The sequence below is a fragment of the Pristis pectinata genome, chromosome 7 (assembly GCF_009764475.1).
Source record: "Pristis pectinata isolate sPriPec2 chromosome 7, sPriPec2.1.pri, whole genome shotgun sequence".
Lineage (NCBI taxonomy): Eukaryota > Metazoa > Chordata > Chondrichthyes > Rhinopristiformes > Pristidae > Pristis > Pristis pectinata.
This window is the reverse complement of record NC_067411.1, coordinates 18586729-18610504: the sequence shown is the minus strand read 5'-3', so window position 1 is coordinate 18610504 and position 23776 is coordinate 18586729. Positions and strand designations below refer to the sequence as shown.

The following is a 23776-nucleotide window of genomic DNA, read 5'->3' as shown; positions in this document are numbered from 1 at the left end:
ATAGAACATAGAACAGTACAGCACAGGAACAGGCTCTTTGGCCCACCATGTCTGTGCTGACCATGATGCCAGATGAGACTAATCCCATCTGCCTGCACATGGTCCATACCCCTCCATTCCCATGTGTATGCCTCATGCCTCTTGAACTTTTCTGTCGTGTCTGCTTCTACCATATCCCTTGGCAGCATGTTCCAGGCACTTATGTGTAAAAATACTTGCCTCGTAAATCTCTTTTAAACTTTACCCCTCTCACCTTAAACCTACACCCTCTAGTATTTCATATTTCCCCCAGAGATCTGCTCTGAGTCATTCTCTTTAGTGTAATTGTAATGCCTCACAACAGTTGGTCCAGCAGCAGGACAGGAGATTGGATGCCAACGTCTGGCCAGGTTGTCTTGGGCTTCATTGTTTGACCAAGCATGCCTGGTGATAGAAAATCATCTGGGCCGCAAATTGCTGGCAGCTGGCAATCCCCTTCAGAACTGCTGCCTATTATCCAGTTGATTCAGCCAATTACATTGTACTCAAAAACTTAACAAAAACTCAAAAAAAGCAATTATTTTTGAATGAAGTAGAAGATTAATGGTTGTTCTTTTTTTTGCTTGTGGAAAGGGATCACCTTGTTATCTGGAACCTGAAGACTGGATTTATAAAGGAACGGATCCGGCCCACATACAAAGACCAACTTCCCATGTTAAATGGTCTTCCTTCTCACTCGAAGGATGACTTCTACAATGAGCTTCTGACCAGGAGGAAAAAAGGAAGAGAGTCAAGTGGTTCAGTAGGTAAAGATATGCCATGTGGTGTTGTGGGTATGGATGTTTTATTCTGGGAGAGAAGTACCAAAAGTTGATTGCTAAGAAATAAACAAGTCCTGCCATATGTATAGGACATCAGGTCCTGCTGCACAGTAACGTGAAGAATTCTGAAATATTCCAATTACATAACTAAGGTGACTATTGGAAGGAGGTTGAAAATTTAAGGTTGATACAATGCTACAGCATGAATGGAATTTTATTTCCTATATATGCACATATATATATATAGTGTAAATTGAACAATTTACACCATAAGCACAGAATTTGAGGATATAGATTAAGATGTTTTAAATGACATTAGGAGTTGATTATTTTTCTATATTATTGTACATTTGGATTGAAAGTTCAGGATAAGTAGGCAACGTGATATTGATTAATTCCTTCAGGGAGGAACTGAACGAGAAACTTACTGAGAGGAGATAGAATGTTACTGGACAAATAACCACAGATATTATGAATCAATTTTTTGTGTACTGCCGTAGATATCAATTGAAGAACTTCTGTTTCTGCAGCTCAGGGCAACTCAAGTTATCTTACTGCCATGAAATAGTTGTTGGATTATGGGGAATATGGCAGAGTTTATACAAAATAACCTTCCACAATGAGCAATGTTATAATGAGTAGATAATCTGCCCTCGTCATGCTGGAATAAATATTGGCCAGGACACCAGGCCAATAACAACTCTTCAAGGCAGTGCCATGAGATCTTTTACGTCCATCTGAGAGAGCGTCAGTTTAATGGCTCATATGAAAGATGACACCTCCAACAATACATTGTTTCCTCAATACTGCACTGAAGTGTCTGCCCATATCTGTGCTCAAATACGTGCACTACAGCTGGAACCCAAAACCTTTTCACTGAGGAGCATGAGCACCTCCATCTGCTTGTGTCTGTAGGATTAAATATCAATAAACTATCTCGGCTGTGTGGGATATATTTTGGAAAATAAAGGAGAAAATTATTCATGCTAATTTCTAATTTTTGAACAGGCAGATGGTAAATGTAATTCCAATATTCATTATTGGAGTAAGGCATAAAGTTGATCATTACAGATTAGTTATCCTTGCATTCAAAGTATGGTGATCTATATAAGGGCATACAGTCATATGGGAACATCTCTAAAAACCTGAGAGACAGTATCTTAGGGTAAAGGATTGCCTCATTTAAAATTTAGGTGAGGAGAATTTTTTTAACAGTAAATTTTTGGCACTCTATTTCTTGGAAGACAGCTCATTAAGTGTATTTGAGTCTGAGTGATGAGTGTTTGGGCACTAGATGAAGCAAGGGATTTGAGATTAGTGTGTGAAAATGAATGAGGTAGTCGTAGAGTCATGCAGCACAGAAACAGGCCCTTCAGCCGACCATGTACTGTACATGCCAACCTTTCTGCCCATTTACACTCATCCCATTTGCCCGCATTAAGTCCCTGTCCTACTATGCCTTGCCTGTGTAAGTGCCTGTCTAAATGTCTCACACAGAGGGTGGTACGTATATGGAACGAGCTGCCAGAGGAAGTGGTTGAAGCATTTAAAAGACGTTTGGACAGGTGCATGGATAGGAAAGGTTTAGAGGGATACGGGCCAAATGCAGGCAAATGTTACTAGCTTAGATAGGCATCTTGGTCAACATGGATGAGTTGGGCCAAGGGGCCTGTTTCCATGCTGTATGACTCTATAAATGCCTCTCCATAAAGAAGTCTGACAACTAGAATTTCAGAGGATTAAAAGAAGCAATCATCTAACATCCCTAATAGAAAGAAAATCAGTAAAATTGGTAAAATGGGAGATCAAGTAAAATCATCAAATGATTTTCACTGATCACTGAAAGCAGCCAGTGAGTCGTTAGTTACTAACCTAGAGCATAGAATAGTATAGCACAGGAAGAGGCCCTTCAGCCCACGATGTCAGTGCTGACCACGATGCCAATTTAAACTGTACATCAGCCTGTACAGGGTCTATATCCCTCAATTCCCTGCCTGTTCATGTCTGTCTAAATGCCTCTTAAATGTTGCTATCGCATCTGCTTCTACCACCTCCCCTATTAGCATGTTCAAGGCACCTACCACTCTGTGTAAAACAAAGCTTCCCACGTAAAACTCCTTTAAACTTTCCCCCATTTCATCTTAAAGCTATACCATCTAGTATTTGACATTTCAACTCTGGGAGAAAGATTCTGACTGTCTACCCTATCTTTGTCTCTCATAATTTTATATACTTTGATCAGGTCACCCCTCAGCCTCCGACACTTGGGAGAAAACAGTCCACGTTTATTCAGCCTCTCCTTATTGGGGGATCAAAATTGCTCATTCCCACTTGGGGAAAAAATGGGCTGGAAAGGTGTTCAGTTTTATGGAAAATTCATGTATGCAGGAGGAGTACTCCCCTCAATCGAGGGCTTTTATGAGCCTCCTTTAACCCACTGTGCTGCTTCTCCCTATGCCAACTCAAATCCCTCAAAATGCCTGCCCTAAGAATTCAAAAGCAAGGTTTAACGCCACAGTTTCGAAGCTTTTAGGAAGGTCTGTGTTTGATTCCCATCTTATACCGAATTAGCCAATTTCAAATGGTTGCAACAAGCCTGCTTTGGAAAGGGTACTCATCTGAATTATGATTACTCATCTGAATTATGGAACTGGTTGAGGCCAGGAAAGGGCTTGGCTTTGATATTCTCCACAGTATGTTAGCCTTCTGATATCTGGTATTAAAATGTAAAATCGCCAATAATTAATTACAGAGAGTCCCACTGAAAAATCACCATCCTTGCAGCCATTAATTAGTTTAGGATTTATCAACTATAAAGGCAGTGATAGTGGAGATATAAGAGACAACAAAACAAGGTTCAACAATGGACCAGAGGACCTCTGAGTCAGCATTGAAACAAAAGGATGATTTGATTGTGCAATCAGTCGCTAACTGATGTGCAGATAACGATAAGCATAGGTTTATTTTCCTAATTGTGTATTAATGGCACAATGAACCTGTTTAATTTCAGCATTTATGACCCCCTGGGAAAAACGTAATGAGACCAAGACTGCACGAAAGAGAAGGCTAGAAAAGGAAGTGAAGCAGGAAATCACAATATTACAGCAGTTCTATAAAGAGAAATCCAACCCCATTGATCAGTATCTTCTAAGTGGGGATGAGAAGGTAAGATATGTGTTTACTCAAGTGAAAGTCTGCTCCCCAATCCAGACTTGTAGCTTCTATTCAAGATTCAATATCCTGTGACAAGTTGAGCTGAAAGTCGGTGAACACCACAGAGAGATGATTGATTACCCATAGAACGATACAGCACAATACAGGCCCTTCGGCCCACCATGTTGTGCTGACCTTCAAACCACACCTAAGACTATCTAACCCCTTCCTCCCACATATCCCTCCATCTTAAATTCCTCCATATGCTTATCTAACAATCTCTTGAACTTGACCAACGTATCAGCCTCCACCGCCACCCCAGGCAGCGCATTCCATACACCAACCACTCTCTGGGTGGAAAAACCTCCCTCTGACATCTCCCTTGAACTTCCCACCCATTACTTTAAAGCCATGCCCTCTTGTATTGAGCATTGGTGCCCTGGGAAAGAGGCACTGACTGTCAACTCTATCTATTCCTCTTAATATTTTGTATACCTCTATCATGTCTCCCCTCATCCTCCTCCTCTCCAATGAGAACAGCCCTAGCTCCTTTAGTCCCTCCTCATAATCCATACTCTCTAATCCAGGCAGCATCCTGGTAAATCTCCTCTGCACCCTTTCCAACGCCTCCACATCCTTCCTATAATGAGACGACCAGAAATGGACACAGTACTCTAAGTGTGGTCTAAGCAGAGTTTTGTAAAGCTGCATCATTACTTTGCGGCTCTTAAACTCGATCCCACAAGCTTTCTTAACTACCCTATCCACCTGTGAGGCAACTTTCAGTGATCTGTGGATATGAACCCCCAGATCCCTCTGCTCCTCCACCCTGCCCAAAATCCTGCCATTAACCTTGTACTCCGCCTTGGAGTTAGTCCTTCCAAAGTGTACCACCTCACACTTCTCCAGATTGAGCTCTAAAGACCCAGATCAACAGACTGCATAACTGAAAATCAAATAACTGCAGATGCTGGAAATCTGAAACAAAACCCAGAAAATGCTGGAAACACTCAGCAGGTCAGGCAGCAGAGGACCCTTCATCCCAACTGGGAAAGAGGGAAAAGTCAGGTTTAAAATGGAAGAATGAAGGTGTACGAGACACTGTTCTCATCACATCCTGAAATCCACCCTTAATGCCTTGTGTCAGCACATGTGTGCTCTTGATCTCTCTCTACAACAACATTAACATTCTTTCTGGTCCTAGTAGAAAGAGCCCTTGGCCATGTCTGTTTCCTGTGCCTCTGCTCTCACCCCCTCCCCTCTCGATCAGATCAAGGATGGCACTCACTTCCCACCCCACCAGCCGCTGGATTCAATGAATCACCCTTAACTATTAACATCACCTTCAGTAAGATGATCTCCCCCTTTAGCATTCTGAAGGGACCATTCCCTGGTCTGCTATTCCGTCCCCACCAACCAGTTGCGTTTAAGAGCACTCTCCTATACAAGTGCAGGAGATGCAATACCTAATCTTTCACCTCATCCCTTCCCACTGTTTAGGAGCACAAACACTCCTTCCAGGCAAACCAACCATTCACTTTGACTTCTTCCAATCTAACGTACTGCATTTGATGCTCATGATGTGGTCTCCTCTACATTAGAGAAACCAAATACAGATTGGGTGACTGCTTTGCAAGGCACCTTCATTCAGTCTGCAGGGGCAATCCTGAGCTTCCAGTTACCTCAATTTGTGGAGAGAAAAACAGTTAATGTTTCTGAGTAATGGCCCTTTGACAGAACTGGAAATCTGAAATATAAACAGAAAATGCTGGGATATGCAGCACATCAGGCAGCATCTTTGGAGAGGGAGTCTTGATTCTCTCTCCATAGATGCTGTCAGACCTGCTGAGTATCCCCAGCATTTTCTGTTTTTATTTCAAATTTTCCACACCTGCAGCTTTTGCTTTTCAACCTTGTTTAATATACGTGTTTATTTACATACAATATGAACTGATCTTAGACCTTGCATTCTCCTTTAGTCAGTTTCTGTTTATTGTTCTGATCTTTCCCAATCCTCAGTGCAATATTTATTTCTTCTTTTCAATAGTACCTTCCTGTGCTTGACCACCAACTAAATTAGTTTTAACCTCTCCCCATTACTAGCAAAACTTCTGTGAGATCTTAGATCACAGGGATAATGAAAAGAACTGAGAGTCTCCTTTTATAAGTGTTGAGGAAATACCACTATTGGTTATTCTTGGGTACATGCTTGCAGTTGTTTTAAGAGTACCTACACAAGGAAAGCATGAATCTCCCTCATCAATTATATAATGCCGAACACCAGAGAGACTAAAACACAAGAAATAATAGCAGGTGTAGACGTACAGCCCCTTTAAGCTTGCTCAGGCATTCATGGCCGATCTAATCTTTGGCTTAAACTTTATTTTCCTGCCAGATCCACATTATCCTTAATTTCCCTGTAGTCCATGAATGGGGGCAGATTGAAGGAAATGAGGCAGAAAATCAATATTTTCAATATTCACAAACAAGCTCAGAATGAGAATGGTTTTGGTGTTATTCCAATTCTTTAGGATATAATTATGGTATTACAATATAATTACATAGCCATAGAAATGAGATCCAAATGCATTCCTGCTGGTGTTGGCAGAGATTTATTTGTATTTATTTACTGAATATGAAATGAAATATGAAATTTATTCTCCATTCCATCTGTCCCGAACAGGAGATAGTTTGCTTCTCCTAAACCACTCCAACAATATGCAGATCCTGTGTCTCCACATTATTGCTGGTTGGTCTTAGCATTCAAGTGATGATCCCAGCAAACCATAAGAAATTAGGTCTGTATTGTGCCTAGCACTCATGCATTTCCAAAGATATTTAACATTACCAGTTTTGAGTTAGCTTGGCGGATCTTTTAAAAAGAAAAGAGCATTGACAATCGAAGAACTAAAAAGCAGTACGAGTCATTTCCAGTGACATAAGTGAGGTAGGAACAGAAGGGAAACTATTTTACACACATAGATTAACTAGAGTCTTTGTTTCAGGTAATCGTTTGCTCCTACTTCGCACACCATCTTGCTGTCTTTAGTTTGGAGACTGAGACTCACACACACACCCTCGAAGACAGGACATCTATGCTCTTCTTGCACAATGCAGCATTGACGAACAGTGGCACCTACCTTGTGCTGTCAAACTATAATGATGCAGAGAAAGTTAGTTACGTCACTTTGTGGGATTTGTGCGCTGGCAAGGTAAAAGAAAAATCACATTCATTTTGTCATAGCAAGGATATGATTATCAGCTCAGAATCTTTTCAGTTTTTAGAAACAATGGGATTCCTTTTCAATTTGTTCAAGAGTGGATACTTAGATTACAGTGGTAGCATGTCAATGGTTGTCTGACCTCACCACAGTGCTGGATTTTGTAATGTACTGTGGTCATCTGAAGTGCTACCAAGCCATACCAACTAACTGGAGTGAAATGGAGTGGGAGGAGAAATGAAGAAAAGTTTTGAGTGTGTTCCTGAAACTGGGAGAGTAAGGATTCAAGAAGTGAGATGCAAAGGAAAAAGCAGCCTTCAATTAATGGCCCTAATTAGGGAGCTTGTGGTTTTACAAAATGCTGCAAATATGCTATAAGCCAGGCAGCACTGATGAAGAGAAACAATTGATGCTTCAGATCGATGACCTCTGAGTTTTAGGTCTCATTCCAAAGCCATAAGCACACAATCCTAACCGATACTTCAGTGCATTTGTGAAGAAATAAATATTTCAATGAGACATTAAACCAAGACCTGATCTGCTCTCTCAATTGATCATAAAATATCCCATGGTGTTATTTGGTGAGGCATTTTTAAGGTATCCTAATATTGATCCCACAAACATTGCTAAAACAAATTCCCTAACCATTTTATCTAATTACTCTCCCAAATTTGTTAGACTTTGTTGTGTTTAAAATGGCCACCATTTAAATAAGTATCCTTTTGAATACAGTATGAAACCCTTCCAATATTTAGAGTCATACAGCAGGGAAACAGGCCCATTGGCCCAACTCGTCCATGCTGACTGTGTTGCCCGGCAAGCTAGTCCCATCTGCCCGTGTTTGGCCCATAGCCCTCTAAACCTCTCCTATCCATGTATTTATCTAGATGTCTTTTAAATGTTGCTACTGTGCCTGCCTCAACCACTATCTCTGGCAGCTCATTCCAAATATGCACTACCCTTTGCATGAGGAAGCTGCCCCTGATGTCCCTTTTAAATCTCTCGCCTCTGATCTTAAACCTATGCCCTCTTGTTTTTATTACCTCCTCCCTGGGCTTTCACCTTGTCTATGCCCCTCATGATCTTGTATACCTCTATCAAGTCACCCCTCAATCTCCTACGTTCCAGGGAATAAAGCCTTAGTCCATACAACCTTGCCTTGTAACTCAGGCCCCCAAGTCCAGGCAACATCCTGGTAAATCTTTTCTGCACTATTTCCAGTTTAATTACATCTTTCCCATAACAGGGTGACCAAAACTGTACACAATACTCCAAGTGTGGCCTCACCAACATTTTATAGAACTACAACATAACTTCCCAACTCTTATACGCAACGTCCTGATTGATGAAGGCCAGTGTGCCAAACACCTTCTTCACCACCCTATCTATCTGTGATGCCACTTTCAGCGAACTATGCACTTGCACTCCTCGGTCCCTCTGTTCCATAACACTTCCCAGGGCCCTAGCATTCACTGTATGTCCTACCCTGGTTTTATCTCCCAAAATGCAATACCTCACATTTATCTGGATTGAAAGCCATTTGCCAATCCTCAGCCTACATACCTAGTTGATCAAGATCCCCCTGTAATTTTTCATAATCTTCTACACTGTTTACAACACCACCTACTTTAGTATCATCCGTAAACTTACTAACCATGCCTTGTACATTCACAACCAAATTGTTTATATAAATTACAAACAAAGGTCCCAGCAATGACCCCTGTGGCACACCACTAGATACAGGCCTCCAGTCTGAGAAACAACCCTTGTCCATCACCCTCTGCTTCCTACCACTCAGCCAATTATGAATCCAATCTCCTCCAGATCCCATGTAATCTAACCTTCTAGACTAGCCTGCCATGAGTGACCTTGTCAAAGTCCATCTAGACAACATCCACTGTCCTCATCTACCCTCTTGGTTACCTCCTCAAAGAGCTCCAAGAGATTTGTCAGACACTACTTCCCACACAAAGCGCTATGCTGACTGTCCCTTTAAGGGGATCTACTCTCTCCCTAGCCACTCTTTTACTCTTAATATACCTATAGAATCTCTTGGAATTTTGCTTCACCTTGCCTGCCAGATCCTTCTCGTATTCTCTTTTTGCCCTCCTAACTTCTCTCTTAAGCGCACTCCTGCACTTCTTGTAGTCATCAAGAGGTACACTCGTTCCCAATTGCTTATGCACAGTGTATGCTTCCCTCTTTTTCTTAACCAGAGCCTCAATATCTTTCATTAACTAGGGTTCCTCAAACCTGCTAGCCTTGCCCTTCACTCTAACAGGAACAAGCAGGCCCTGAACTCTGACATCACACTTTTAAAGGCCTCCCACTCGGCAGACACTCCTTTCCCTGTAAACAATCTCACCCAATCAAACACTGCAAGATCCCACCTAATGGTTCCAAAATTTGGTCTGCCTCAGTTCAGGGCCTTAACCTGTGAACCGACTGTATCCTTCTCCATAATTATTTTAACTAATAGAATTATGGTCACCGGACCCAAAGTGCTCATCAACAGACACTTCTGCCACTTGCCCTACCTCATTCCTCAGGAGGAGGTCCAGTGTTGCACCCTCTCCAGTCGGTCCCTCTCTATATCAGTAAAGGAAGCTTTCTCGGACACATTTCACAAATTTTTACTATGGTTGGCCCAGTTAATATTAGGGAAGTTAAAATCTCCCACTTATACTATCCTATTATGTTTACAACTAGCTGCAATCTCTCCACTTACCTGTTCCTCCAATTCCCAGAATATTGGGGGGGGCCTATAATCCAATCCCATCAGAGTGACCATCACCTTTATTTTTAAGTTCTACCCATATGGTCACACTGGATGATCCACCAAGAGTACCCTCTCCAAAGACCATTGTTATGTCCTCTTCCATCAAGGCAGCAACTCCCCCTCCTCTTATCTGCACCTCTATCACATCAGTAGCAGCCATATCCTAGAACATTGAGCTGCCAGTCCTGCCATGCCCTCAGCCATGTTTCTGTTATGGCTATAATATCACAGTCCCCAGAGCCAATCCATGCTGAAATAATCCATCTTACCCATTTATTAATTTATTAAAATTATCAACATATGGATAAACAAGTTATATAAATATGGATATATTCATAGATTATTATGCAAACATTTGTATTTAGAAATTGAAACTTTAACATTATATTTTTATATTCAGGTTAAAAAACGTTTAAAAAATGAACCCAATGTCTGTTGCACTGCGATAACGAACACTGCTGACCGAATAGTGTTTGGTGTTGTGGAAGCAAAGAGGTAATGCTTGGCTGCATTGTTCTTAGTGGAACACAAAATTAAAATTTCTTCCTTAAAATACAATCCTTTCGTAAGTTTTGTGAACTGAATGTTGCTGTTGGGAAACATCTGTCAGTGGTGCACTGATTAAAATTGGGGATGTATAAGAGGGCAGAATTGGATGAGCATAGAAAAGGTTGTAGGATTTAACTGCAAACCACGTTCTTCAGCTAGGGCCTACAGTGAAACATTAATTTCAATCTCCAATCTGCTTATGACCACTTAAATGGCAGGTTGTACCATTCCCTCTACTGTGGGACCTTCAAGACTTTGCAGCCATTGCAAGAATCGATTTTGGCAACATAAATCCCATCAGAAGCTCTCATGTTGGCTGAACTCTGAACCAGGAAGCTGATGCACAAGGAATGAACTTAAGGTCTTCTGCTGTTGATAGTGGAATCTTGGCCCACGCTTCTAAAGTTTTGCTACAATTTAATAAAGAACTCCAACTCAGAGAATGTGATTTTTTTTTAAACCAAAAGAATGGCACACTAACTGCACACTAAATGTTTAAAGTTTTCTTCAATGGATGATCATAGGGATTCTAAATGCTTGCTACTTTTTGCCATCTTCCATTGCCTATTGATGCTAAGAGATCAATTTAAGTGCCTTTATTAAGCAACAGGATAGAAGTGGATGTAGGGACAGGAAGAATTACTCCACTATATTACACCATTTTATTATCCAATGCAACAGGTACATTTAAAACTAGTGATCCATTAAAACATTTCAAAATTCATGTTAGATTGTGGATAATGCAGTAAATTGCTTTTCCAGTTCTTTGCTTAGATTTTGACTAGAATGGTATGATGGACAGTTGCTCACATATTCCCTGCAGAATTAGGTACTCCAGAGCTTTGAAGATAAATAAAAACCTATATTAATAAAGCAAGTTCTCTAACAAAGCTGTGAACTGAAAACAACATTTAGCCATACAGCTGTCTCCATAAAAAAAATCACATCAGGAAAATTGGTTGCTGGCTAATCGTGGGAAAGATGGATCTATTATGGGCTGGTGTAGCATGATGGATGAAGTGGTGTGTAAACTGCCGTGGCTGTGCACAAGGGATTAGTGTTTGTTTGCTGCGATAAACATTTTCCCAAATTGAATTTGCAACATGATATTAAATTTTAAATAGAATAATTATTTGACATCATATCCTATTAATCACCAAATTATGTAATTTCATACACTATTTACAAAGTGGTTTTCAACAAAGACAATCCCCCTTGAACACAACGGTGAACACAATGATAGTCATTGTACCAGGAATATCAGAAATACATAGCCATTAGATTTTCAGATCAGATTTCCAACAACTATATAATATGCCAATACATCTTTCAGTCAGTATCCTTATAATCATTCATGCTCTGTTTCTAGGTGCCTGATAAATTTTCATTATGAGCATTTTTTGGAACATATTGAAAGGTGACTTGTACATGTAGGCATCTGACATTCTGTGTTCATTGCTGATTATACAAACTGGAGCCCCTCCCTTCCAGCAATGGGACAGAGTATTACTAAAAATAGATTTTTCAGAGGAGACTAGTAGGATATAAAATATAGGAAAGACCTCTTTCTTAATGTCAAGCCAGCATTACTTATATTCTTCATTCTTTTTCTACCAATACCAACAAATGCAACAGTCTACCTACACTTCAATAAGGCCTTTGACAAGGTTTCCTACAGGACAACTGGTTCAAAAGGTTAGAGACCATTAGAGCCTGTAGGATTCAAGACATTGGTAAATTGAATCCAAGAGTAGTAGGAGGCAGAGGGTAATGGCAGAGGGTTGTTTTTTTGGAAGCCTGGGACCAGTGGCACAGAATGATTTGGATATGAATGGGGAGGAGGTCTGGTTAGTAAGTTTGGAAATGACATAAAAATCCGTGGTGTTGTTGATAGCGAGGAGAGTCATTGACTACAGGATTATATTCATTTGTTGGTAAAATAGACAGAGCAATAGCAGATTGAATTTAATCCTGATAAGTGCAATATGATGCACTTAAATTTTAAGAGTAGGGCATACACAATTAATTGAAGAGTGCTACAGAGCATTGAGGAAGAGGGGCCAGGAATATCCCTGAAAGTCACAGCACAAGGTAGACAAGGTGGAGAAGGCAGCATGCAGGACAGTTAACCTTCGCAAGCTGGGGCATAGAATAGCAGGGAGCTCATGGTACAACATTGCAAAACATTGGTTAGACCACAGCCAGAGTACAGTTCTGGTCACCTCACTATAGGAGGTAAGTGATTGCATTGGAGAGAATATAGCAGAGATTCAGCAGGATATTTACTGGGATGGAGCAATCAGACTGGGTTGACTGGCTTAGTTTTCCTTGGAACAGAGGAGGCTGAGGGTGAAAACCGATGTGGGTATACAAAAATGAAGGGCATAAATAGGGCAGATAGTAGGAAACTTTTCCCCATAGCAGAACTATTTAAAACCAGAAGGCATAGGTTTAGGGTAAGGGGTAAGACAGGATCTGAGGATTTTTTTTCCCCCCCACTGGAGGGTGGTTTAACTCTGGAGGTGATGGAGGCAGGTACTCATACAACATTTAAATAACTTGAATTGTCAAGACATAGAAGGTTACAGACAAGTGCAGGTAAACAGGATTAGTGTAGATCAATGTTTGACAGTTGGCATGGACATAATGGGCCAAGGGTCTGTTTCTGTGCTGTGCAACTATGAATCTAAACAAAAACACACAATGACGAAGAGAAGCCAATCATCTGCATTTCCAGAAGTGCTAACCCAAACTGCACAACTCCCTGTATCAACATAACGTTAACAGACTTTGCATTTTATGTGGTCAACACATTTTGACACAGACTACTAATCTTAGTATCTCTAATCTAGGTTAACAATTTCTGATGCACACTGTCAAAAGATAATGAGTTTGTTTTTCTTATTTTATTAAAAGACTGAAAGTGTGGGATCCCTTCAGAAAAGGCCACAAGACTATCCCTGGTTACAAAAACCTTAACTTTGGAACGAACAGTGCAGTGCACTTGATAGATGGTGGATCAAAAGCTATTGTTCTGGCAGGTATGTGCAGCCTGTGTCTTCAAGGTCATCAGGTTTAACTGTGCTTTGAGTTCAAATTTTCTTCTCAACTCCAAGCCCATTCACCTCACCATAATAAGCAGTAGCTTAGAATTAATGATGAATTTAGACTGCAGATGTATGCAAAAGTAATGGTAATGAGAAACTTCAACAAAGGGCAAAGAGGCTTTCTTAGTCAGTATATTTCTGGCCCAGTGAAAAAGGTGGCATTATTGAAATTGATTCCAGAAAAGGAGCCAGGATCAGTGGAAGAACATCTGGGAAACAGCAATCATTAGGTTTAGAATAGTTATAGAAAAGGATTTAAACCAATTCAAGAATAGTCAACTGAAGATAGGCCAGTTTCAATGGGATGAGAACAGATCTGGACTGGAGAAACTGGAATCAAAGGTTGGAAGGAAAGCAAGAGTAATTGTATAATGGCCCTTTAGATGGAAATGTCTCAACTATAGTCACAGTATATTCCAATGAATTGATGAAAATAAACTATAAAGACTAATTGTAATTCAAGTAGATAAATCACCTGGTCAAGCTGGCGTGCAGAGTATGGGAGGAAATGCAGAAACTTGGGCATAATCTTCCATATATCTATAGCTTCAAGGGTGGGCATCTAAGGACTGGAAAATTGCAAATGTTACACTCTTGTTCAAAAATGTAGAGAAATCCAGTTACTACCATCAGGTTAACCTCAGTGGTAAGGAAAGTTCTAGTAACAATAATCACTGTCAAAATCAATCATCATTTGGATGTGAGAGTCGATTAAAATAATTTATTCTGGCTTTCTCTTAAGGCAAATCAGAATAAAAACTTTACCCAGTTAGACACGAAGTAATACAGAGGGTTGAGGAGGTATAGGCATTTACGTGCAATACAAAAGATTTATCATCAAGATTTAAGCGCATGGAATAAAATGGGTCATCTGAGCACGTATTCAAAATAGGCTATGTGACAGGAAACAGTAGCATTAATTCAGACTAGAGGCAACAGTTCAATGGAGTTCCCTCGGGGTCAGCATGGTTCTGCTTTTCTTTATATTAATTACTCAGGTGATTTCCAAATCCGCAAATACAAAACCTGGCTTACTGAATTGCGAGGATAGTAATGCAAAACACTGGTTCAGCCATTACCAAATGTAACAGAAGAAACAAAGTAAATGCAGCAACTGGTTAGAGTCTGGAAAGTTCTGGCAGAGATGGTTGTGGCAGTAAATTCAATTGTAGCATTCAAAAGAGCTGGATAAACATCTGAAAAAAATTTGCAGGGCTATGAGGGCTTAGGTGGGTAGTCTGCACATAGAGCCAAAATGGACTCAATGGGCCAAATAGTGTCCAATCATGCTGTAACCTTTTGGTGAGTTCAAGTGACCTACCCAATTCTCAGTTAATACCTAGGTATAGAATGGTTTCTTGGCTGAAGTGCAAGCAGAACTAGTCTGTGTACCTTACAATTTTCTTCATTATCTGCTGTGAAGTACACAATAAGATTTGTTATTGAATGCAACCCATAGTAGTGAACTACATGCACTAACTTGCAATTCCTTACCAGAAAAATACAGGTCCAGCACACTACACAAAAATACCACTATCAAATTTTTAACAGCTGTTAATTATTTGCATTGCATTAAATACCTAGTTTACCAAGGACAATATAGGGAAATGCAATGTGATAGAAATTCAGTATAATGGACTATGAAATAATAAAAATGTAACTTCAAACTTATGGTTCATCAAATAGCTTGAAATGTACTCAATTCACAAGGAACAAAGTAGCAAGGTGTTATCAGGGAACTCGTATCCATCTTAGTGCCACTGAGAACAATACTGACAGTGAAATGGTAATGCCATAGAAAAAGTGCTCCCTCAAATGGAAAGGGAGAAGTCAGTGTAACCCTCATTAAACAAAGAGGAAAAGAAACATTCTATTTTAATAAAGCTTGATATCATCTCACCCTCAGAGAAAAATTGCCATTTTAGTCTTTCTGAACCATTGGTGATATATTGACCTTGGGAAGTAACTACATCTGCCAGTATCATACATACTTGTTTAAGCGAAGTATTTGCAGTGCACTAACTCCCCCTCTCTTTTGCTCTAGGTGATGTCAGTGTATGGGATCTAGATGGTGGCACTGTACTATCAATTTTTACTCCTGACAGTGCCATTATAACCATGACTCTAGCAAATGAAGGCAACCTTATTCTTCTTGGCATGAGCAACAACCCTGTCCTCATCACCTTAAAGCTGACATCGAAGAATAAACTTCAATTAAGTTCAGAAGTAAGAGATATGTTTGGAGAAGCATCAAGTAGCAGTGAAGACGATGATAAATTACAATTAAAATCACTGACTCAACCAAGTCCAAGTGGAAACTGAAATCCTAGTTGGGCTGCAAAGAATCCATTAAAAGATCTGTGAAAGTTGATACCATTCAGTAGATATTACTGAATTTTGCAAGGTCTACTAGCCCAAGAATTCCCACTTATACTGAAACAGAAAAAGATTCCATTTAAATGTATGTGTTACTTAAGAGTTGCTTTCAATACCAGAATTCTATGCTTTCTGAATGAATTCTCACTGTTTGATATCTTTTCATTACCAGATAAGAACTATTTATTCCAAACAACCTGTAAACATTGTTCGTAATTAAATGTCACTATTCAAAGTAATGTCAAATAGTTAATTCAATCTTCAATTCTATTATTACTGAACAGATTAGCACTACAAAAGATCATTCACACTATAATTTTCAATGGAGCAACATTGACTATTTTATTACACAATGCCCCAACTTGCAAAGATAACCATTTTCCATTTCCTCATCTTCATATTTTATAGTTTAATAAAACCATTGTTTGACTTGTATAGTTATCATATAGTATAAAAACAAAAAACCTACTGAAGTCAGAATTCACAAAAAAACTTGTTTAAGGAGACATTGTAATATATTCTAGCTGTTCAGAAAGTTTAATTTCTGGAAAATTTAATCTGAAAACTGCATTCTAAATGCTTAAGTTTTGCAGACCAAGTGGTTTGCATCCTTTTTTGTACGCAAATTCATGCTTTGCAGTGAGTGACATGATCAACGCTCATGTCACTCACTGCAAAATTTCACATCTGTTTACAAGTTACTTAACATGGCACACAATTTCCTTTGGATTATTTACAACAGTAATTACTTTTATGTGGACATGATGTGTGCTTCTTTCTTTCCTGCACTACTGAATATCTGCAACTTGATGGACTGTTGAGTAGGGGCAAGGATGTCACAATCAATACATGCTACAATTTGCTGACTACTCCAAAAGGTGCACTGAGAGGCAACTATAGGCCTCTCCCTTATTTACCTACTGGGGAGACTCCTTGCTCAGATCACAAGAGTAGCCTATCCAAGATTGGCTACTTGACAGTCTAAGACAGAATTGAAACATCAGCATTGCCCTCTTATAACACAGCAATGCTCAAAGGCTTCACGTGCCTTTTGCATTTTGTATTAGCTGTGAAGAACCTATTTAGTCTCAAGGTTTGCTGAGTCTTGGTGGCCTGTGGTGATATTCACTTCTTATTTCATACTTTATTGTACTTTCTCTCTATAATCGCTGCTGAGAATTTATCATTGAAATTTTCAAACTTAAATTATTGGGGGAAATGATATTTTCATAAATAAAATTTACTTAGGTCTGTTGTGTTTTTACACTGAAATGTTTCAGTCATGTGTATTATTTTCAGGAATTACAACATAATACTTTAAGTGGAATTTTGAGAATGTGGGAAGACCAGATAGAATGTGATCTATACTAATTCAAAGCTTTACAATGTTCAGATTCGCAGAGTGGTGTTTATGAACCTTTCATGGTTTCGCTCTGTGTTCTACCTTCTAATCTGTTCCTTGTCCCATGACAAGTGAGCCAACTTTTGGGATCTAAACAGACCATCCATTTTGGAATTATCAATCTAAATTTTGTCTTTATTCTTAGTGCTAGTTTAAGCACAGCATTCATATACTTACTGTGCTTCCGTGAAGTGCCTTGGAATCTTTTCCCATGTTCTTGGTGTAAGCCTTCACTGGCAAATTTCCCACTTAGATGAAGCAAAAGACTAGAAGTTCCTGACTCATTCCCCATAACCTGTCCAGATTCACATCTTGAAGGATGTTCAGCTTGTCAAATGACATTACTTGAAGGCTAATTTAAAGACGCAAATACAGCACCAAAATTTGGAACCAGTTCTACGTAGAATACATTTTAAAGTTTTAAAAAGCAATGTTATTCAAAAGTATTTACACTGACAGAATATCCTTCATGTTCCCGCAACATCGTAAAGGATTCACTCTAGATGGATCATATTTTTGAACAGAACTTAAACATACATTGAAAGGTCAATTGAGAGAAATCTACTTTGTGATGGTGGTAGTGAGGTATTAATGTTGGTCAGGATACAGAGATCTCTCTGCTGCAAGCAGACTGTTAATAGACCTGTGCCAAAAACTGATGCTTACTCCCCAGGTGTCTTACTTCAGTACAAAATATTAACTTATTAATATTAAAATATTATGGCTTTAAAATCTGTAAGATATTCTAATACTGTACCATAAGGAGCACATCTATATTTGCGCTAAGACCAAGTTAAAGGACTACAAGCTGTACTACAGTTACAAACTATTATCATCCATCTTCTACACCCATTTTACTATGTGTTTACAATTAGCTTACGATATTGTCTACCACTACCCACAATGTTCTACGTTCTAATGCAAAAATAGTATCATCCAGGTTAACTGTTAGAGCCCTTCTATACATTAAACCACTGGCCCAAAAAGATCCAAATTGAACCACATTTTTGCTCATTTAAAAGCATTTGTTCACAAATGTGCATGAGTCAAAATGCATTAGTGAAAATTCAGCAATGTTTAATACTACAGTAAAAATTGCATAGCTTCAAATACAATTTAAGCCAATATGCTTATACATGATAGAGATATGAAAATCTTAAAATTTGAGGCAAGCACTATCTTGACCTCCTATCTTTTTTTGATTTCTCTATGCATTTGTCCATTGTCTTTTCAGTATCACCTCTGCATTTTGGACAGTACCATTTGCCTTTGGGTTTATATGTTAATCCTACACAAGAAAAATGAAACCATTCAATTGGGCATTCTTCATTATCGCATCCTATCATTTCACCGTAAGACACCTGGTTGCAGAGGCAGTAGGTGGGTTCATTGGGATCAATCGGAAAGTCAATAGGGGAGACTTCCCTTTCTGGTCTAGTTTTAGAGCGTTTCTTTTTTGCAGATTTTGATTTCTTCTCTTTGGGCTGCTCCTCTCCCTCTTCAATTTCATTACCAATGTGACACAATTCACGGTTTTCACTATTTTTCTGTCTACGTGGTCTTCTGGAAGGCCTTTCTGTTTGACTTATCTCTGTTTTGACCTTCTCTATAGACTTGTCATGTTCGTTTGGGTCCTCAAAGCAATCCGAGTGACTATCCATCTGTCTCGCACAATTCTCTACTTGCTCACTCATTTGTGTCACAATCTGAATTTTCTCATCCCCCAACTCTTGGCTGTTAATTAATGCTCTCTGGAGATGATGCAGCAGCCGTTTCCTTTGAGCAATGTCCATTTCTTGCTTATATTTTTCATAAGCATCATCGAGCTCCTTTAAAACTTCTGGAAGAGGGAAATAAAAGCCACATTTGCAAAGGAATTAACAGGATTCAACTTTCAGTACTCTGATCAGTTCCCAGCATCAGAAACTCAACTCAATAAGCCACAGATATTTCTACTGCACAGAAGCTCCAAAAGAGACAGTGAAGAATGAGATCCTTTTTAGAACACATTTTTGATGACCATTATAATGTGTTACATTAACATTAGCTGATCTGTCATTACCTTAGGCCAAAAGCTTTTTTATACTGAATTAGCAAAATTGTAGCAAAGTAAACCAAATAAAAATCAGACCAAGCAGCATTGAGGAAAATTGCAGAAAAACATTTGCTCATGGGCTGAGCTGTTAGCACCAAATCATTCACTGACCATCTCAGAGATTCAAGATGGTGTCAGAGTTATATAGCATGGAAAATGGGCCCTTCAGCCACTCACCCATGCCAACCCAGGTCCCCATCTGAGCTGGTCCCGTTTGCCTGAGTTTGGCCCATATCCTTCAAAACCTTTCCCATCCATGTATATGTCCAAATGCCTTTTAAATGTTGGAATTGTACCTGCCTCTGCCACCTCACTCCATATACCTACCAGCCTTTGTGTGAAAAAATTCCTCCTAGATCCCCTTAAATTCCCCCCCCCCTCTCTTCTTATACCCATATCCCCATGCCATCTACTTTTAGACTCCACTGCTCTTGGAAAAAGGTACTGAGCATCTACCTTATTTATGCCCTTCAAGATTTTATAAAGCTCCAAGGTCACCACTTAGCTTCCTTTGTTCCAGGGAACAGTCCCAGCCTATCCAAATCTCTCCTTACAACTCAAGTCCTCCAGTCCTGGCAATATCCTTGTGAATCTTTTCTGCACCCTCCCTAGATTAATCACATCTTTTGTATAATATAACAACCAGAAACGCACACAATATTCCAAGTGTCATCTCACCAAAGTCCTACACAGCAGTAACATAACGTCCCAATTCTAGTACACCATACCACGACCAAAGGCAGGTGTACCATATGCCTTCTTCACCACCCTGTCTGTGTCACCACTTTCAGAGAACTATGTAGCTGTACCCTTAGATCTCTGTTCTACAACACTCCAAGGATCCTGCCATTCATCGGGTATGCCCTGCCCTCATTTCCCAAAATGCATCACTTTACACTTGTCTGAGTTAAATTCGATCTGCAAGTTCTTTGCCCAATTTCTCAGTTGAGCTAGATGCTGTTGTAACCTCAGACAACCTTCTTCACTGCCTACTACACCACCAATGTTGGTGTCATCGGCAAACTTACTAACTGTGCCTATTACATTCTCAATCAAATCATTACTATAAATGACAAATAATATGGAACCCAGCATCAATCCCTGTGGCACACCACTGGTCACAGACCTCCAATCTGAAAAACACCCCTCCACTACCACCCTCTGACTCTCTCCACCAAGCCAATTTTGTATCCAATTGGCTAGCTCACCCTGGATCCCATGTGATCTAACCTACCAGACCAGCCTACCATGGGGGACCTTGTCAAGAGCCTTGCTAAGGTCCATGAAGATAACGCATCCTGCCCTCATCAATCCTCTTGATCACTTCTTCAAAAAAAAACTCAAGGCTCACTTGTGGCAAGCTAAATTGTTGCAATTTCTGGTGTGGAAGTACTCTCACCATGCCGTCATGGGGAGGGAGTTCCATCTTTTCAAATCAGTAACAATGAGGGACGGTGGTTTATGTCCAAGTCAGAGTGGTATGCGATTTGGTAGGAAACAGAAGTGGTGACGACCACGTGCATCTACCATCTTTGTTTTTCCAGGTAATAGAGGTCAAGGGGGCGGGAGGTAGTACTGAAAAAACCTTCAGGGCACTGCACAGCGCAGCCACATTGTGGAGTAAGTGAGTGTTTGAAGTGGAAAATGAAATGCCAATTAAGTGGTCTACTTTGCCTGGGTCTTCCTGGATTAAGACACAGTCACTTCCCATTATTGAGTAGTTTCAGTTGAGCTGGACACTGTACAATTGTTGGCCAATATTCTGACTTTTGACCTGAGAATGGAGGAAGGAACAATGAAGCAGCAACTAAAGAAAGTCACAATCCTCTTGTGTTGAGTGCAGCTCCAGCCAGAGAGTTTTCCCTGATTCTTAACTACTTCAATTTTACTAATTATTACTTCAATGAAACACTGTCAAATGTTACCTCCTCGTCATTCTCATTTCAACTATGCAATTTAGCTCTCTTTAGCTCTGAGAGCAATCCTAAAGGAAGCACCACAGTGAACAAATCCCATTTTGGTAGCAATGCCAGCAACTTTGCCATTGATGGAGATTAGGCTAATGGACTGGTAATTGGTTTGATTTATATTTTATTTAACTAAGAACAGAACTGAGATACTATACATGTCAAAAGGTTGACTATATCAACAGCAAAGGCCAACAGGAAGCAGAAAACCAAGAAAGGACAATAAATTAAACTTCATTTTTGGAGTATTGAAAGTGGTCGTCTCCTCTATGTCCATGAATTCTAAGCTCATTTGAGAACAATATTTTCTAGCACTATAGACTATAACATGCAAAAAGAGTTATGGTCTTTTCTCTAGAAAAGCATTTGAGGAGTGACCTATTAGAGGCCAATAAGATTGCAAAATGGTTTGATAGGATGGATGAAGTGTTTCCAATTGCGGGTACAACAACGACTTCATTTTTGGGAAGGGCTTGGGCTGTACGGGATGGGTGCACAGCATTACAAGATTACCTATTTTTTTTAAAGAGGGAATTCAGAAAAAACTTTCACCTGCCACTGTCCTCCAACTCCACCCGTGCTTCTCTCCCCTACCTGGCATTACCTGCCTGTCATTTTACAACCCTCCTCAGTCCACCAATCACCTCGGAATCCTTTCTCGCCCCTTCTCTTTATACTGGTCATCTCGTCTCTCTACTCTCAGTCCCTATGCAGGGTTTTGACCCAAAACGTCAACAATTCCTTTCCTCCCACAGATGCTGCTTGACCCGCTGAGTTCTTCCAGCAGATTGCTTGTTGCTCCAGATTCCAGCATCTGCAGTCTCATGTCTTCAGAATAAACTTTACCCAAAGAGCACACAAGACACAGACTTGCTATCACAAGTAGCAGAGGCAAATAGCAAGGATACATTTAGCGAAAATGCAGAAATAAGGATGCAGTGATGGGGTACACAAAATCACAATAGTTACAGCAGGGAATGAGGCCATTCTGCCTGACGTCTGTACCAGTCCTTCGCAAGAACAATCCAGTCACATTCCCCTGCTCTCCCCGTTTGCCTATGTATTCTATCTTTTCAGATTCTCTCCATTCACTCACCCTCCCCCTACTCTCCCTCCCCAGGCTCAAACCTTTCCACTCCTACCCCTTCTAGCCCCCCTCCCCAGCCTGGAGCACTCGCTCCATCCCCTCCTCCCCCGGAACACACTAGTCGGCCTCCTCCCGCCACCTCACCTCCCCGGGACCTCCTCACCTCACCTCTCAGGGGTCTCCTTCCCCTCCCCTGGCCCCCTTCCTCTATCCCCTGGCCCCCTTCCTACCCGCCCTAACCCCCCCTCCTCCTCCCCCCTCCCTCCCATTGCTCCCTTCCTACCCGCCGTAAACCCCCGCCTCTCCCTTCCTCCCTCCCCTGGCCCTCTTCCCCTCCACTCCCACCCCACCCTCCCGGATTCCTCTCACTCACCGCGGTACCGAGTGTCGATCTCCCTCAGTCGGGATACGCTGCGCTGCAGTTCGAGCGGCAGCGTCTCCACACTTTCCAGGTAATCCTCCACGTAGCCGGACACCCGCGGCCTGTGGCACTGGGCGAGCATAGTGCGGGCAGGAGAGCGGCGGCGGCCTCCCTCCCAGCCAAACCGACCAACCGGCTCCACGCTTGCGCACTCGCCCGGCCAGCCCCCAGACCACGTGACTCCATCCACTTGGCGCCTGCGCACTGGCGAGGCCTACATTCCGTTGCGGTTTCCTTCCCAGGCAGCGAGTTTCCAGATCATTGGTGCGAGAAGATTTCTTGGTTTGAAACGAGCGGCCGCGGCGTTTGGTCGGTGCTCCCAAAAAGTATGAAGCATCCTGAGAATGAGCCCCGTCCTGTTCATGTACGCATGCTCGGTACATTACCTGCGTAACTATTGGCTCTGACAAGTGCTGGTGCGTTCTCGCGCGCTCAGTCCGGGGACGTCTTAGCGCCGAGTGCGAGCGGGCATTAACTTGTCTGCACAGCTACTCGCCCCTTAGGGCTGGGCACTCGCTGCCCGTCGGGTCCGGGGACTTTCCCCTAGGCGTAGTAGGAGAGAAACTATCGTTCTCCGTGGGTAGCCTAGAAAGCAGGTCTTCAGAATGCTCTGAGCAGGGATGAACAGGCAATGGTATATATACCACCAACAGCGGAAACACTTTTACATTAGGGTGGTTGCTGCAATTGCATATGGAAAGAAGTAATAATTGAATTAACGTTTATAAAACATGTTCTCTGCTGCATTTATTTATCCGTTATGCAGGAGCTAGAAAACTTTAGCATTATGAATAAATTATGCTAATTACCTCTGCTGGC

At 40.9% G+C, this 23776-nt stretch overlaps 2 protein-coding genes across 2 annotated transcripts in view; one reads left to right on the top strand and one right to left on the bottom strand.

Annotated features, from left to right (window-relative positions):
• The window catches only part of si:ch211-212k18.6 (uncharacterized), a 41809-nt gene extending 25659 nt beyond the window's left edge, over positions 1-16150 (top strand). The window contains exons 9-14 of the mRNA XM_052020189.1: positions 613-785; positions 3811-3965; positions 6959-7165; positions 10354-10448; positions 13419-13543; positions 15654-16150. Coding sequence (XP_051876149.1) covers positions 613-785; positions 3811-3965; positions 6959-7165; positions 10354-10448; positions 13419-13543; positions 15654-15931 — 1033 coding nt within the window. The 3' untranslated portion in view covers positions 15932-16150. The remainder of the gene's footprint in view (positions 1-612; positions 786-3810; positions 3966-6958; positions 7166-10353; positions 10449-13418; positions 13544-15653) is intronic.
• A 155-nt stretch (positions 16151-16305) lies between these two features.
• Positions 16306-23547, bottom strand: LOC127572594 (inhibitor of growth protein 2-like). Its single transcript, XM_052020025.1, has 2 exons — positions 22910-23547; positions 16306-19227 (listed from the first exon to the last, which is right to left on the bottom strand). Exons 1-2 carry the CDS (start codon positions 23037-23039, stop codon positions 18563-18565), a joined length of 795 nt encoding a protein of 264 aa, XP_051875985.1. The 5' UTR covers positions 23040-23547; the 3' UTR covers positions 16306-18562.
• Between the last annotated feature and the right edge of the window lie 229 nt (positions 23548-23776).